General features: G+C 29.1%; 1 protein-coding gene across 8 annotated transcripts in view; it reads left to right on the forward strand.

Moving 5' to 3' along the window:
- Positions 1–18761, forward strand: part of LOC129987863 (plasma membrane calcium-transporting ATPase 2-like) — a 219064-nt gene that overhangs the window by 194981 nt on the left and 5322 nt on the right. For 5 of the 8 annotated variants that reach the window (XM_056095825.1, XM_056095827.1, XM_056095828.1 and 2 more), the window contains one exon: positions 4765–13101. The exons of 1 other annotated variant lie outside the window; for it this stretch is intronic. In XM_056095825.1, the coding sequence (XP_055951800.1) occupies positions 4765–5154 (390 nt within the window). In that variant the 3' untranslated portion in view covers positions 5155–13101. Of the gene's footprint in view, positions 1–4764; positions 13102–15273; positions 15343–18761 lie in introns of those variants that run through there. 2 more of the 8 variants (XM_056095830.1, XM_056095832.1) reach the window with 1 other exon arrangement.

Raw genomic sequence — 18761 nt, forward strand, 5'->3', positions numbered from 1 at the left:
ATCCTTTAAAACTTATGAAACCTTTACTGGTAGATAGAATTGGTGTAAAATAAGTTTTGATGTATGACGCATGCTGAATTGGTAAGTTTTCTATTCAGTGCAGTGATTGGATTTAAAATCCTTGCTCTACAATGCTTTATTTAATGTAAGGCTGTTTTAACCCTTTAATGTTTTGTGCAACATATTAATAATTAAATCAATTAAAGACCAATAATTTTTTTTAAGTATTTTGTAATCTTTTTTTTTTTTTCTGAAAATGTTTGTTTTTTATGTTACAAAGAAACTAAATGCTTGATTTGATAAATCTATTAGAGTTTTAACTGTATGATTATAAGACTTCTTTAACAGAAACAGTGAATCGCATTTCATTGAATAACTTTTTATTTAGAATTTTAACTAAAATTATTCTTTTAAAAATCTAATATAACTATAGTTACCTTCTATAAGAAATTTCATTGTTTGAAAATAAAAGCCCATTTAAAATGCACAAATATTCAATATATAAAATCTTGGAAATTTTTTAATCATACCATATGCTAAAAATCTTATAATGACAGAATGCTTGGAATAATAAGTAAGGGAATATATAAGCACAATTTTTACACCAAGTTTAAAACATGCCTCTGTTTCAAGTAAAATGAATTTGTTTTTAAGAGAGGATTTATCTGAATTTCCTATCATCTCTTTCAGTAGCAGTGGAACGGTGATTTTTTAGAAACTTTTTTTTGGTTTTGTACTCTAACTGTTTTTTCTGAAATTTCTGCCCCTAGCAACGTAAGAGAAATAAGTGCTTGCCTAATTGTGAAGTAGGTGATTGGAAGCGAAGGGCTCTGTGGACTCCTCTGCACCAGAGAATCCTATGCACAAGGCTCTCACTCCACCTCCAAAGTGCGCTGTCTTCTCGCCACCCCCCTCTGCTGCCCCTCAGAAAGTAATGCCGACGATACCACACATCCCCTTCGCTTTCACTTTCTGGCCATGAATCGTGTATTGTTCCTCGCAGTTCATTGGTTTTAAATTTTTTTTAAAAAATGAAGACTGTGAAATTTTTTTTTCCTTTGAAATATCAGGATTAAACTTGTCTTAGATCTCTGAAAGAATTTTTTATATTTTGTTTTGAGATCTTTAACTGCTTGTCAGTTTCTGCAGTTGATATGTAAAAAGCTTTAAAATATGAAACCTTTGAAGCAAAAATGAATGAGTATTGAGGATTCTTTTCAAAATCATTTTGTTGAAAACATTGATGATCATTCTGCAATTGTGTGTGTAGGAATTTTTAAGAAAGCTAGTAGATTTCTAATTTTCTCCTTTATTTTTCAGTCAGGTCTTTATCTCCAGATTTCTGAATTTTCTGAATAAAATCTACCTTTTTTCAAATGCATAAAATTTTTAATTCATTGCCCATTTTTTTGAAAATTTTAAATGCATTTTGTTAGCATTGTTTTTGTTTTTTTTAAAACCAAAATCACTCAAGTGGGTCTTGTTCCCTTGTTGTAAATTTTTTATTCAAATTTAATAGTGAATTCCATTCTGAAATTATTATAAAACTATAGATTTTCCTCATTAAAAGGAATTATTATATATTTTAATTTATTGACATTTGAAAATCTGGTATAGATGGTAACTTTTGGGGCAGAAAGTATGAGTTCTCTTTCAAATTTTCTCTTATTTGCCTTAAGAATAAAAATTAAAAAAGATTCTCAATCTAAATATCTCTCAAAATAAATCTCTAAAAGATTTTAATTTGTTCTAATGTTTTGAAACATCCGTGTTTGTTTTTGAAACATCCATTTTTAACTTTTGTTAAAGAATTTCTATATATTAGTATTACTACAAATTATTTTTAGCTCCTTGCTCAGGATTGTTTACTGAAATCTTCTATTCCAGAATTTACTTCGTTAATTATCAATGAAAATCTTTCATATACATTTGTAATAATTAATTCTTACTTATTTTTAAGGCAAATAGATTTTCTTCTTTATGGTGGAATTTTTAACACAGGGATGTGAGTCTTCTTACAAACGGCATTACTTTCTGAGCCAAAATATGTAACTGCATGAAATGCTTATTTTCATATGGCTTTTAATATGCATGAGAAACTTTGCTTTTTATACAGTATTTCTCTATAGTGTTTTTGGTTTTGCTTTCAATGGTTGGCATGTTACTATATACAAGCTAAATGTATGTTGCATGTTCGATGTTAAATTGTGTGCTATAATTTGATCACTTTCCATGAACATTTGAATTTCAGCATTTTGTCAAAATTAAATTTTCTTATAAATGAAAATACTTAAATTAGAAGCGCATGAATAATTTTCAGGAAGCATTTCGAAATAATATTTATAAATGCATCTATTTTTTACAATTAAAAAAAAACTATACTTACTGTGTAACTATGTAAACTTTGTCTCTGAAATAATATTTAAAGCATTTTTAACTTTGATTTCACTTTCTGTCATTCAGTGATTCATGTGAAAAATATGAAATTGATTCCTACAAATAAATCTTAAAACTTCTGTTTATTTAATACTTTTCCTTCTTATTCCCAAATCTGTTTGCAAGTTTCTGGAAATGTTTTCTCTGTTGATGGACATTATATAAATTGCATGTTGCATCAAATTAGCACATTTTTTCACATGATTCTGAATCTAAATGCACGTATAGATAAAAATTGATACTTTCAATTAAATATTGCCAAATAATTTGTATATATTTACATGATCAAAACTAAGTACAGTCTGTTAATTTAGAATCTGGAAATGCACTTCAATATATGATATTTTTGACTAACTCATCGCAAGTAATGACTATTATAAATTAGAAAAAGAAGTTTGAATGTCCAGATTCTGCTTAAAACAGCCCATTATTTTTCTTCCATTGTGACTTAATGGCAGAAACTATGGGCCATAAGGGATCATTTAGGAATGAATTTTCTCTGTGGACTCAGCTTGGTGCACTTTGATTATAGATTATTACAGTTCTATGTTTCTTAATTCCTAGGGTAGTTTCCTATGAAGAATTTTGCAATAAATGTGAAAGATTTGAACTGTATTATCCATCCCTTCCCTCCAAAAATGTCATTGAATTGCAAGCAGAATTTTTCTTCATAATTTAGTTGTTAAATAAATGTCTGTTATTCTACTGAATATCCTACTTATTGTGTAGTAGTACTTTTTTGCTAGTAAAGAAAGAAAATTGCATATTTTACAGAATTGTTGCTTAAATCAGAAAGTTAAAAGATTGCCTGCTGTTGGGAACATAATTTATATCAATTGTAAAAAATTGATGTTCAAGAACTTTAAAAATTTCGGACTTATTTTCCAGATCTCTTATTATTTAAAGTCCAACTTAAAAAAATAAAATATTTAATTATTTAGGGGCATTTTCAATTTGTCTTTTAGATGTATGTCCTTTCCCTCTTTCCCCTTTTACATCTGTAACTGTTAACACAATTTTTTAAAACTATTCTTGCTGTGTTTGAAATTTTTAACTATAGTTTATAATGCTAGAGAGTGGTTTATTTTTATATGTATGTGCATTCATTTCAGCATTTTTCATAACTTCTTTCTGTATTTTGCAAGATTTCATTATATAATTTTTTTTATGTGTCAAATGCTTTAGATATTGTATTTTTTTACAAGATAATTAATAAAATATAAAACAGTGCATTAAGCTTCCAAAAATGATTCTTATGAAATAGAAATTTTTGTTTATGGAACTTTTAGAATTAAAAACTTTTTATAGTTATTTTGTACTTGTGTTGCCACAATCTTTAATAAATAAGTACAGCCCCTTTTAAATTTGAAGTACATTTTATAATGAATTAAACTTTGCATTTTGTTGAAACAATAAAAATAACTGTGCAAAATGCTAGAAATAGTTACTTGATGCTTTTTATTTCTTATTTAATTTTAGTATTTGATTTTTTTTATTAATTTAATATATGATTAAATTTACATTATAAGAGAGAAACATTATCATGCATGTAAGCATTAAAAAATTGTTAATTCATATAGAAATATTATTTTCGTTTAAAAAAATATTAATACAATGAAAAAAATTCAAATTTATTATAGCAAAGTTTAGTGTAAACTGGTGGTCTTTTTCCAGGGCTGTTCCTGAATTGCTCTTGTGTGTAATAGTAATGATTTTAATATATATATTCAAACATTACATAGAACTTATTTTTAACAGAGATTTATAATGTTTAAAGGGGGAAAAAGTGTTTAAAAGAAAAATTTATCTTACTATATTCAGCAGTTTAAGAATTGCAAATATTTTTTCTTTCCAAATAAATGAAATAAAGAAATTGTTTGGATATAATTTTTTCGTAAAATATTTTAAATAAAAGGGAAAATGATATTAATTTTGTTTTCTATCAAATGAATCGTAGTTTTATAGCGTTGAATGAAAGTGAGATCTTTTTAAATAAATATTTATGATGCAATGAATTAGTTTTGCTTGAAGCCTGTTTAAGGGAGAGAAAAATGGCAGAAACTTCAGATGAACTGTTTAGTATAAAACTTTATTTGGTTAACAATTCCAGACAGCCCTTGGATAAGCCACTTTATGAATATGCTAGAGAAATAAACTACTAAAGTAGTATAGTATGACAAATTCTGTGGTAGTAAGCATTAGAACTGTGCATGGAATGGTTTTTTCTTTGAATTGTTTTTGAGAATGTTTATTTTCTTAGTGTAGATTGTGTTGATAAAGCATGGTTTTGTTGTCTGTAGTTGTGCTGTATGTTTTTTCCCCCCACAGCTGAGGGTTGTGCGAGCCTTTAAGAGCACGCTGGAGGACATGGAGGAGCGTCGCAGTGTCCACAGCTTGCATAGCTTGCGCAGTTCTCGCAGTCACCCCAAGCAGCTCTCCGACATAAGTTACATCGACGAAGACGTGAAAACCCCGTCGCCCAACGACTACCCTTACGACATACACAAAACCAACAACCATTCTGTGCGGAACCACACGCCGGACGGGGAGACTGCCCCTCTGATGATCCGCAGGAATTCCCCCACCAGTATTACGTCGCCAGTCAACTCCTCCTCTTCGGGCGCCTCTCTCACGAACAACAACCGGCCCAACCCGACCAGCCCCCACGGATACCACCTGCTTGTAGAACCCACCAAGATACACGAGACCAGCATCTGAAGAAACTTCATACCCTCCCCTTTTTGGTGTACAAAGGATCTGCTGCGAGAAGCTGAACTTGCTTCTAATTTATTTCTTACAATTCAAATGGATGATTGTAAATACAATTTTTTTAAAGCGGATCGATTATTTGTGCTTTTATAAAGTTGTAAAAAATGTTTTACTCGAGGGAATCTCATCGCTAAGAATCGAAGAATAGTGTTCTGAGTCAGACTTGCATAGGATCTGTTCAAATGATATTTTAAATAAAGTGGATGAAGCAGATAATAGAATCCTTAAGAGAATTAAAATGCACTGCTTTCCCCAACCAATGATTAAAAACCCAATTTTTATCTATTCTGAACTAGATATTTTCCCATGATAGGAATTTTTTATTTTTTCGATTAGAATTAATTTTTATTAGAAAAGACAATTTCCTGAGGGAGGAAATCTTTCATTTTCCTTTTAAAGTCAAGATGAACTCTCAGAAATAATAAAAATGGCAAACTGCAGCTTTTAGAGAAGACAGAATGTGTAAAATTCATAATCTTGCAAGAAATGTATAGAATAAAATATTTCTGTAAATTATCAGCCTTCCTTTAAAGATGCATGTCAAACTCCAGAGGTATTTGTTGCAACTTAAATAAGATGCTGATGTATAAAAATTAAAAAAAAAAGTGCCTCGCTATGGAACTTGAAAAAGAGTGGTAAATTGGATATGGTTTAAAATTTTGGATGTTATCAATATAAAATCATCCTATTCTTCTTTTTATCCATAAGTACATTTAAGTGTTTCTTTAAAGAAGCCTATTTATTTGCTTTTTTAATTCAGCTATTAATAAAAATAATTGCAGGGTTATTTAATTCTTATTCCATTGGATATTCAATGGAAGCCACTACTTCAATTTTATAAAATTAAGCTTTGATATAAAAAAAATTTTAATAAATTTTGATTTTAAAATAATTTTTTTTTTTGACCTGTAGCATGTGTCATTGATTCCAAAAGCTAAAGAATTCTTAATACTTGATATTTTCTTTCATTTTTGCTTTCTGAAATTTCTACATCATAGATTTTTTAAGAAAATGCACAAATCCAAATGAACACTAACAAACCTATACTTATTTGATCTTTTGTAAGATAATTTGATAACTTGTTTCATTTTTAATGCCATTTTTTTTTAATTCTTTTGTTTGAAATTTTATATTTACGTATTCATCGCTTAGTAAATTTTCTTATATTGTGGAATCATTTAAAAATAAAGTTGAGTAAAATAGAATTCCAAAGGAATTCAAATTTTCTAGTCATTGAAACTTAATTTAATGCATCTGCTACAGTATTTTGTAGCTGCTTGTTGTAAGAATTTTCATAATTTATTTTATTTTTCTGGATATTTTTTATATAAAATTTGGTTTTAAAAAATTCTTTTTTGATATATGTGGTTTGATAGTTGTAAACAAAATCAACAATTTCATTTTGTTCTTTAAAAAAGTTCATTTTGATTACTTTTATAAAATTATAAAGAATTAATTTTAAAATCGAAATCTGAATTCTCATTTAAAAAGATCGTTCATTTCAACAGTTTCATTTATAAAAATATTGATATTTTTATTTTCTAAACTTTCTTGTGTATGAAATAAGTGTCCGGTTTCCTTTAATCTAAATTTCAGAAAAATTGCAAGTACATTCATGGCTGACACCCATAACAATTGTGTTTTTTTTATCTTATGCATAAAAAAAAAATCTAAATTGTTACTTACTGAAAGATAAACTTTGATTGTTACTCTATGCTGATATGGACACAATAAAATAGCTATGTTTTTGTGAATCTGGGAATGAGAAATGGGATATTCGATGCATAATTTGAGGTCTTGCAGTTCCCATGATGTCTTACCTTACCATCATATTTTTTAGCCTTCTTTCTATGTTTTTCATGTCTTAAATTTTTCTATTTTGCTGCAAAATGTTGTTGCTTTTAATTTGCTTTCTGGATATTTTTGTATTAGTGATCATGCAGTAAAGATAATTTCCTACCCTTGTGTAGCCCTATTGATTTCTTGCATTATTTTTTTTTTCAATCCTTTTATAATGACTGCCAAGTCTTAAAATTATTGATCCCATTTCATTTTGAATGATCACTTCTTAAAATTTACTCTTACTTTATCGGACACTTATTTTGCAACAGTGAGAAAGCCATTTATGATTTTATCTCTCTTGATTGCTACTCAGCCTAAGAGAAACTCTAATGAATTGGAGGCTATATAAGTTTGTTGATATATTTCAGTGACTAGTTTTATTACATGTAATATCTTATCTTGCATTTATTAATTGGGTCTTAAAAATAAAATTGATATTTCAATTTATAGCAGAGGCAGGCAAAAGCTCTTTATTTAACAGGAAAATAACTAGTTATTCATTGTGATTGATTATATGGATGCTAATATTGTAATAAAATCGGCACATTGATGCAATATATAAACCTCTTTCATTGTTTTATGTAAATTAACTTAAAATAGGATTACAAAACAAGTAAAACACAAAATTTCTTGAAATGTGTGCATTGTTTTTATGAATAGGTTGGTATTTGATTATTTTAGAAATTGTCAATTTTTGATATTTTTTTACCAAAATATGAATTTACTGCTTTTTGTCTTGTTCCTGTATCACTTGTAGGAAGGGACTGCATTTATAATTAAGTTCTATTTTCTCCTGTGGCTTCTGCAAGATGTTAGCAGCAAACCATTAAGTAATAATAAGACACTAATAAGACAAGTTCATCTTGATTGTGTTTCAGGTGTGAATTTCCTTGTCAATATCTTCTTATTAATCCCTTTCAACATCAGTAAGAAGTAAGATGGCTATTAGATAAGAAGGCGTTGTCAGTTTTTGTCCTCTGTTAGCATTAATTGCAATTGTGGAAACATCTGTCAGTAATTTATATTTTCATCAACTTCATAACTTCTTCTAAATAAGGTGTTCACAGTTATTCTTTCATTAAGACATTACCCTGAGAACGAAAGTAGTTATATTAGGGTTTCGCCCCCTCCTTCATTACAGTTTAGGAATGCTAGAATAATTTTTGAAACAAGTGATAATGCAATAAACATTTTTTATGAGAAAAATCGGTAGTATTATGTTGTTTGTTTAGTAGAAGTTGGTGGCTAAGCTATTGAAGCGGCTTAATTTCCGTCATTGATTGAAAAAATATGAGACAGATGCTGTCTTTGGCCTCTTTAAATATTAAGTGATCCTAATTAAACTTGCTCTATTTAGAGCACTCTGTAATTGTAATTAAAATGCCGGTGGATTTGAAAGTTTCTATATAGATAGTTCAAAGGAAATTAAGTTCAAACGATGCATGGAAAGGATGCACTTCAGTGTCTTGTTTCAGTTCAAAGGATGCGCTGCAAGATTCCACGGAGAAAACAAAAATTTGCTAGGTATGCAAACAAGCTACAAATTCCAAAACAAGCCTTTTCTGTCTGATACAGACTGTTTAGCAGTCTAACGTGCACATTGTAGCCCACCCCCATTAAAGTATAAAAACTGCTGACGATGAACAGTGTATTCAACAGCTGCTCTGTGGCACATAAACGATATATGATCCATATACGATAGTTACTGAGCTTTAATTGGTCCTCCTCTTTTGTATCCAAAACTCACGTTCAGGCCATCTTTATACGGAGTACCTTAAGAATGGAGGTTAAAAAGAATAAATAAAAATTAATGTTTTCCTCTTTAATCGCAATGCCGTGATTATCAATTTTTGTACTTTCATAAGGCTTCATTTATAAAAATAACAATTTCATGTGCCATAATGTTTGAAAATGTTAAAGTAGGCCATGGTTATTTATTGCATGCTTTTCAGGCATTTCGGCTGCAATGGACTAGAAAAAAAAATTGTGTGGAATTTTTAGTCTATTCTTTGCATTGTCATACAAATTTTTGAATCGGTACACATTTCAGTTGCATCTACAGAATGCTTTGAATAGGCGAAGTTTAATTACGATTACCTTGTTCTTTTCCTAGATCTCCGCTTATAATACAGCTTCAAATGCTAGTTTTTACATCAAACTGGGAACTATTTTTAATGTAAAATATTGAATTATTAATTAGAAATTATGTTGTAATTAGACCGTTGATGTAATTAATTCACTTATTAAATTGGATATTAATATTTTCTTTGTAGTTCAGTGGATTCATTATATGCTGTTTTGGCTGTTGATCTTATACTAATATCTGTATTCAAGGTAATCCGAGATTAGTTTCTGGGAAATACGGCATACCTTAACCTGTTAATCGTGTAATTAACTTGTATCTAGTTCGTTTTGCATTGGAATATTTCGTCATATCCAGTTAACAGGTTAAGAACGGAAGTTAAAAAGTAATAAATGAAATTATATTGATGATTTCATATTCATAGGCACAATGTACCTTTGCTGATGGCTCCAATATTTAACCTCTCCCCCCAAGCAGTAGCCGAATGACTCATAATGTTCATAGTGATTCATAATAATATTCCATAAACAATGATTATTTTCTTTCCATTTGATAACATTTCACTCTTTGTTATGATTTTCACAAATACTGGATCTGATTTTTTAAAAATAAATATAGCATCTGAAAGGAGAGGTTAATTTCTAACTCAATTCGAAACAATGCTTTTTTGAGACCATCCCCAGAAGCCAAAAAATCTGTACACTGATAACTGCAATTCAATCATTGTGTGCTACCTGTCTTTTTGGTTCGGAATTCTTTGTACACATTCTCTGCAATCTCTGTAATTGATCTTTATTTTGATTCAGTAAGAAATAAAATTTCCAATTTCATGTGTACACTTTAAAGACGGCTATTTGACTATTCCACCGTTTGTTTCATGCATATTATTTAATTATAAGGATTGATACAATAAGGAATTTTTCAGTGACTGCAAGCTACAACAAGACATTTGTTTGAATGTCATTTCCCATCCCCCTCCCTCGAAATCCCCACTTTTAAAAAAATCTTACGATTTCGTTCTAGAGGTAAACTAAAGAGTAAGAAAATATAAAGATAAATTTCTTAAAGAATGCTCTGTCTCTTTCATACATTTTTGGTCATGGATTCGTCTAAGGCCAACCACCAACTTTTGGCATTGCTTATCTCTTTTGTTTCATATACTCATATGCCCTCTTTATAAAAGCTGAAAATTAGTTATCAAAAATCAGATATATTGAATTTTATGATTAAAATATAGCAAAAAAAGAAGCTTGCTTGTATATAGCTAGTTTGAAAAAAGGAGGAAACAAAAAAGATCTGAAATTTTGTGATATTGCCAATGTTAAGCATCACTGAAAGTATTTTTATATGCTGTTAAATTTTAAAGTTCTTTAATAAGATTGAATTTATTCTCACATGAAGAATACTCTTGAAGTATTCTAAAGAAAATGAATATTTTTAAGTGCCCTGTATTCTACTTTAAAGCACTGATTCAGTAAATAAAATTATAATTATAAAATGAAATATTTGATATCGGAACTTGTTCAATATTAACTACGATCACTTTTTGAGTATTGTCAACTTTTGCAATTAATTTTTTAAAAATTCAAATAAGTTTCTCGTCCTTTATTTTGTTCTTTTCAAGGTATCTGCATTTCATTTGTTCTTTAGCTCTTTGAAGCAAAGGAATTTTATGTTATTTAATATCGTCCTCAAAAATGAAAAAAGAAATTCACGATATTTTTTGTGTAAGGAGGAAAAAAAATTAGTTTTTTCCCCTCGCAACTTAGAAGTAGTCTTTCGTCTCTGAATGTGATTAGAACTTGTTACAATTCTTCACTTCTATATTTCAATTTCGCTCATGAAATAATTTTCTTTGCTGATAAACCCATTTTGAAACTTCGATTTGTTTTGTTTATGCAGTAAATCATTATGCATTTTCATCTAAATTAGCGAGTAAAAAAAATGGCAATTTTTTTATATTAGCATTTTCCTAATTTGGAACACAAATAACTTTTATTGATTTTCCGGTTCGCATCTGTAAATCACAACCATCCCAAACATAAAAGACTGGCAGTCTGTTGTGGCATTCTTTATTTTGAAAATTAGGTCGTTTATTAATTAACCACCAAAGAAAAAGAAGATGGTTCATACCTCCAATTAGTTTTTCTAATGCATATAAAATTATAAATCATGTTAAAATTTTCAATGAGACTTCAAAACAAACCTGTCGGATAATGTTCATTTTAAATTATAGCTTCAATTAAAAACTTGAGTCGAAGTTAAATTTTCGTATATTCCGTTTTTATATTTAATATTTCAGAAACTTCCAGACTGAGAAATTAATTTTTCTTAGTATCGGTTGCACATTTATTGACTTAGAAGTTTAAATTTTCGAATTCATTCCAGATTTTTATTTCATCTTTTCTTTATCTTGATGTCAAAGGCTGGGATCAAGTTTTTATGTGCGACATTTTTAGTAATTTAAAACAATTTTCATGTGAAATTAAATCTTGCTTCTGATATAATGATTTTTATAATTTTGTTTCTTAATTGAAAGAATTAAAATATTTCACTTCATAAAATAGTGCAATAATGAAAATATTTAACAAATTTCTTGGCATTTAATAAATATATATTTTATGTATATATGTATATAACTTATTTGGAACAAATTAATACTGCTTTTATTTCGACATAAAAGGTTAATAGTACACCCCCTTTCCCTCTCTTAATTTCTCATAGACAAACAGGAAACTAGATTCAGTTTTGAACGACAAACAAGTTGACATTTCATTGTTTTTACCGTTGAAGAGATGTTTCTCGGAACCATGCTTCTGACGATGTGTATCCTAATATCAGTCTTACTCATAATAATAGTAATGGAAGTTCTTATTAGTCATCAATTGTTTCATTTGGTTATGCATTTGTTATATAAAAATGGCATCACCAAACATTCTTAAGATATTAATTTGTCATTTTGAATGAAAGTTATTGAATAAGATTCTTAAAGTTATCTTGCCAGTCTTTACTTTATTTTTTTCAGAAAAAAAAAAAAAAAATCCAGCAATTTTTTTCAATTTTAAGCTTTTAATAATATATGGCATTTTCAAGAATTTTTGAAGGGTTGATACTCCAAACTCAATCTTTTGAGAAACAAATCTTTACAAAAAAAATAACATATCTAATGTAAAAATTTTAGGAAGTTTTGAAATAATTAAGGGAATTGCTGAAATTCTGAAACAGAAATCAAACAAATTGATTAGTTGCTAATAGTGTAAAACTTTACATGAAATTATTAACATTCGTTACTTAATTTGCAAAATATTGATTTTGTTCTGTACAAGTGTATGACGTCAAATTTATAGACATGTACTGATATATTCATAATGTAAGCCCTAATGATTCTTCTGCAGCTGATTATAATTTCATGTACAGTTTTATGTAATAACTGTACAGTTATTTTTGTAAATTTAGAGTGCGACAAATAATTAGAATGAAACATAAACTCTTGGAGATCAATATTTATTTGAAAATTGTGATATAATTTTTTTTACTTCACTTCTTATTTAGGAACTCGGAATGCAAAATTTTCTTGTAAAACATAGAATTTATTAATTAAAAATTCTGTTTTGGCAATATTTTGTTTTGTGCAGTGACTGATTCGCATCAAAAGTAAGTAGTGCAGTTGACACCATGCGACTGAACAATCAATGGCAACATTATTTCTACATTTGTGAAACATAGCAGCAGAACATCTCTTCTTTCTCTATCATTAAGTTGTTGATTTTCAGTGTTAGAATGGAAATTAGAATTCTTTCTTAGATTGAAACATGTCAAAGTGTTCTGTAAGAGTTTTATTTTTCCTTTTTTAAAATATAAATAGCCTTGTTGTTTAATTCAGTAACATGATTGTGTTTTATGGTGATTCCTGTTTCATTGTCAACAATAAAAAAACTCTTTTTATATAAAATAAAAATGTTCTTGTTTTAGTGATAAGAGTTGAGAAAATTCTTTTCTGTGTCATTCTTATTATTATTCGAAAAAAAAAAATCTTAATATGCTTCTTCTTTGCCTACTATTAGCTGTATATTTTGAAATCACATGCTGGACAGAACTAATATATAACATGTGTTCTTATATAAACTTGCTGTTATCTTTAAATATGTATCCAAATTAGCAATAATCTAAGGTGTGTTCCTTTTGCTTTGATTTTTTTTTTTCAGTTGAATTTTTCAAAACTTTGTTTTGTATGTATGTATGACTGTCATTAATTATATAATCTAAGTTGCATTCTCTGTGGCCTTATGTTCATGTGTCAACGATTAGCTAAAATTCTCCAGTTTCAAGTATATCTCAAAAAGGAAAGCAAATTCGAATTATACAGGGATTTTTTTAAAAAAAATGAGTTTTGAATGCATGTATCTTGATTCATAATTTCCAATCCCAAACCTACACAAAACAAAGCTAACATAAAAAAAGATTTAATCATCTCTCCTTTTTTACATTAAAAATGGCCGCCTTGTGATTATTTCAGTAAAATATGCTGCAAGAGTTTTAAAGAGAATTGACATTTGTTTTTCTTTTGGAAATTACTTAAATTTTATTTTATGTTTCTGTAGCTATATTCAGTTGTCAAATAATCAAATGCAGTAGTATTTTTTCTTTACTTTTGCATACATTTGCAAAAAGCGGCATTCAAAATTAAAAACAGAATCCAGTATAAAAGCCCCCGAACTGTAAAAAAGTGATCTTTTTTAATTTTCGTAATGACTTAGCAACAGTTAGTCAAGGCATTTGCTTTTCTTTCGTGAACAGAAGCCGAATAGTATGAAAAACAATGATACTTTTCCATCTTTCTATTTCAGCCGTTTCGGCCTAAAAAATTATCGAAATGCATAAATTGGTTATACTAATAATTTTACAGCACTTACATAGAACTTTTAAAGTACTCAGAAATACTATAAAAATGACATTTATTTATTTTTTTCTCATACTATATCATGTCTTTCAAAGTTGTATATTTTCAAACTACATTATTATTAAATTGTTATTTTTGTTCTGTCATGGAATATTTAAAGAAAAGGTTAAAATTGTAGATACCATTGATTTCCAGATTTCACAATACAGAATTCCCTGCCCAGTTATTTCGGAATCCTTTTCCTATTAGTTTGTATTTGCCTTGGTATTTCGACCTTAAAAGTAATAAATAATAAGTTATTCAATTATATTTTTAAATATATGTTTCTTTGTACAAACGAGAATATAAATTTTTAAATACAAAAAAAAATATGCATTGAGCATGCCGGATCTGTTTAATTCCAAAATAATATTTTATTGCCCTTATTATCGATTCTCTGAACGTGTGTTAAAATAATTGCCTGTCGTTAATTTTCAATTCTGCATTTTTATGAAATAATATGAGAATTTTTTTATTTATTTTATTCATACAGTATACCTATCTTTGAAACAGAATTATGAATTATTTCAATTTCGCAGTGGCTGTTAAATTAAAAACTCGCCCTTGTATAACGTTGACAAAATAATATTTTATTTGTACAAGATGATTATTAGATTAATAGATTTTTAAATTTTCTGTTTTTCAAGCCATATAGCGGATTCAAATCCGTTTTTTCCTGCACTTATGTCAGTAATACAGACCTTTTGAAAAATATTTACAAGAATATCGGGCAAAAAAATCGAGAAAGAAGACAGGCGGTACATTTGCATGTTTTTCCTCCCTTCTTTAATATTTAATATTGTCAACGTGAATTTACTAGAAAATATTTTTCGACCAACCAAACCTTGATATGTTTTACATTTTCTCTGCTCAATTAAAAATGAAACAGATAATCCTTTCTAATGCATGCATTCCTTCTATGCGACCTGAAACTTGCATCATATGAATGTTTCTCATTTTGTATTCAAATGAAAGGGCCTTTACGTATGCCGTGCTTGCTTTGCTTTTGTCTTGGATTACATTTCCTCCTAGAATATTTAAAAATACGTTATAAATTAGAAGGCAATTGTGATAATTTAGTCGGCTGTTCAATGTTAAGTAAAATACAAAAGCATGGCTGGTACAGCATCCGAAAGGGATCCTGGTGTGCCTTGGATCCAAAAGCCCTTATGGATTTCTGACTGCTCCTGTTTCCCCACCCAAGGTCATCGGCGGTGAGTTGCAGGATCGTTTGATTCCAGTGCCCTACAGCAAGAGTGCCACGGATCAAGCTGTAAGACTTCCTTCTTTTTCTTTTACCTTCCCGAAGACTGATTGTTACGCGAGGCTTCTAATATTTTAATCTGCTTGCAGATTTTAAGATTCATCGTTCTTTGGATTGAAACTGTTGACTCTGGATTAGGTTTAGATGGATCGAACCTATTATATATGTTTTCAATAAATTAACAGTAAATATAAAAGTTGTAACTTGATTACGATTGCCATATTTATTGTAATATTAAGATGTATTTCTCACCTAGTATTGGGAATTGTTTTTAAAACTTCTCTGATAGCCAAAGGTAGAATATTCATGCTTATGCTATTGCCAGGAATAATGGAAATAACTGCATTTCTGAAACAAAACGGTCCGTCTTTGGGAATGTAGTTATTATTATTTTGTACATTTTTTTCCCCTTTGTTCCTAACTTTCGACTAAATGAATGCCACTCTTTTTTTCCCTCCCGGAAGAATGCTTGCATTTCCCAAGCCAGAATGTTTCTGTTTTGATATATTACAACACAAATTGTAATCTTTTAAGTTTGTAGAAGTGGCAACAGTGGCAGCTTGTCAGTTCAGTGATGAGCAGTATTACAAAAATTATTTTATTGAAAAATACAATTAAAAATGCAATTTTTTAAACATCTTTGCCTCTAAACAGTCCAAAATTGTTACTTATAATTATCCGAAATGTATTTTAGAAAATTATTGACATAGCTGTTATCGATTTGTAACTTCGAAGAAAAGAAAACGATTGTGTGTTAAAGCAGACGATTCTCCGCCAGAGCAGTGTGAAAACGAAACCAGAACCACATAACAAAAGCAAACAAAGGGAAATAAATCTGTTCAAAGAAGCGAAGTTGAGTCATACATGAAAGAAAAAATAGTGAACAGTTGTTCGTGCCGCAAACCTGGTATACAACTAGCAAACGCCAAGCTTGCTGGTTGTATACCTTTCGAAGCTCATTAGCGAATTGAATTTTTTCTTTCACATTTAATAACATGTTTAAATTCATTTACTCACCGAAAAGAAGACTTGCATCGAATCATCCTCGTTTACTAACGTGAAAAATGAAATCACGTGATTCATCAAATGCTGTAAAAGTTGCACAATCCTGTAGTTAAATAACGCATTTTTTTAGAGGAGGCAAAAGCGAAATATTTATATAGACAGTTAATGTCCAGGAAATGCTTTCGGAACATTCTGGCTAAAAATGCGACTATCTTATCATTGCAACCATTTGTGATTGTGCTCTTTGTGTGTGTCGTCTGCATGCATTGCTTGACTGAAGATTGGTTTATATTGGCTTTCTGTGACTATTTAAATGGTCAAGGGGAGGGGAATGCGTTTTCTTTCTAGAACTGCTTTTATTTTCTGTATTTATATTGAACTTCTGCTTCAGTATTTTATTTTTGTTGTGTGTATTTGTACCTTTTCATTCTGTTAAAATTGTGAGTAGCCATTGTGGTGAGATTGCGCTAGCCGACTGTGAATTTCTGTTGTAGGAATCGCATGATTCTGCAATTTGTTTTTGTACGGTTATAAAGCAAAAGATGTCAAAGCAATTGTGTTTGTGATCGAGTGACGGCAGTTTCATTCGAACGTCGTAAGCAATTTTCAAATCGATATATTGGATGCAAATAGAGCAACCTAACTCCATTTTATAGATTCTGTATCTTTTATTAAGAATTAGGCTTAAGTGCGTGCAGTTTACTATAGGGAACAGAGCAATTCAAATTCATTGCACAACGAACATTTTGTTATTGTAATACAAGTTTTTTAAATGCAGCATTCGAATTTGGTGAAATAAATCTATTTGAAAAGTTCATTTGAAGATATTTTCCTAGACATAACTGTGTACAGTCTTTTTAAGCAAATTTCAAACTGTTCAAAAAATAAATTTCACATCTTCAATTTAACCACTTATGTTTATAATCATACTGTATCATTATCTTTAGTAAAATTGTTTGCTGTTTAGTTCCTGTGTTCGTCGATAAGATTATAAGTTTGCATGGACATCTCTGACATTAGGAATATTTTAATTATTTAAAAATATATATGCGAAAAAAATTTTTAAGTTAATATTCCTTTTTAGTAATACAGAAAATATTTTATTCGTTTTGGGCAAACGAGATACGAATAACAGTTTTAAAAAAATGGTGTAGTCGTATATATATTTCTATTTTTTCAAAATCATTTGGTTTTTCGAAGTTAAGCCGATTCACTGCAGTTTTAAAATTTCTTTAAAATAAATTATTTCTAATAATGAATTTTCTTAGTTTTAAAACAGACTAATAATTCTATTAAAAAGTAGAGAAGTGACTCCAGTATTATTAATATTTGGTATATTATCATCGTTCGGTTGAAACTGTCGGCACCTTAGATTTACCTTTAAAAAAAAAAATTTGGTAGGTATGTCGCATGGAATCTCTCATGTTATATTGTGTACTTCTCTTTCAGGTGCTTCTACTTTTTCTTTGCTTGTGCTGTGCTCGGTCATTTTATTCAATCATAAAACATTTCTAAAATCAGTGTGATTTATTTGTCTTTATCATCATCTCGTGTATTATATGCTATTGTAAAAAGCTTACTTTTCTTGGCTGTATCTTTTGCCTTTACAGAGCTTTCGTTAGTTTTCTTTACTGTAATATTGTTTGATCTTGCAAAGGCTTTTCTTTTCCCAATGCGTAATTGTGGCTGTAACATATATCCATTTAGCATCTCAAATCCATCAAAAAGTTACAGTTCAAAATAATGTTGAAAAACGGTTATTGCACTGTTATAAAAATTGCTTTAAATATAAATCGCTTTGTTGCTGAATTTTATCCTACTTTGAAAATGACCAAACATATTCTTCTACACAGTTCTTTAAAAGCTATAATCCGTTTTTAACGAGAACAAAAATTTTTAAATAACGCTTGTATCACTTTGGATCTGAACAATCATTCCATGCAAGAGTTTTAAAAGATAACAAAAACCATCATTTGCTCATAATAAAGCTGCAATGTTTATTTTTGATTTTTTTTTTAGTTAACAATAAAGCGTGAAAAATTTACAAAACTTATTTCAGCTTTAATTTTTTGAATTTTTTTAGATCAAGAAATACGGAATAGTATTTTTAAAATCTGAGCTGAACTTTTTGATGCTTTGTTACTGCCAGCTTGTATTTACTTTCCTTTCTTTCTCTTGACTATTTTTTTTCTTCTCTCCTCTGATTATGAACACTCAATGGAGATCGAAGAAACTTTTTCTGAACCTGTGATCGAAAATTCTTCAGTAGTTGAACCATGCCAGTTGTCATCTTGTCGATATTAAATTATTTGCGAACGTGCATGCTAAGAGAAAGATACTTAATACATATGTTCGGTTTTTTAGATGTTTAATTTTACCTGGCATGATCTAGATGCTGAGATATTAATGAAGTTTTCCCAGCA

This window comes from Argiope bruennichi, chromosome 10, assembly GCF_947563725.1.
Source record: "Argiope bruennichi chromosome 10, qqArgBrue1.1, whole genome shotgun sequence".
NCBI classification, from domain to species: domain Eukaryota; kingdom Metazoa; phylum Arthropoda; class Arachnida; order Araneae; family Araneidae; genus Argiope; species Argiope bruennichi.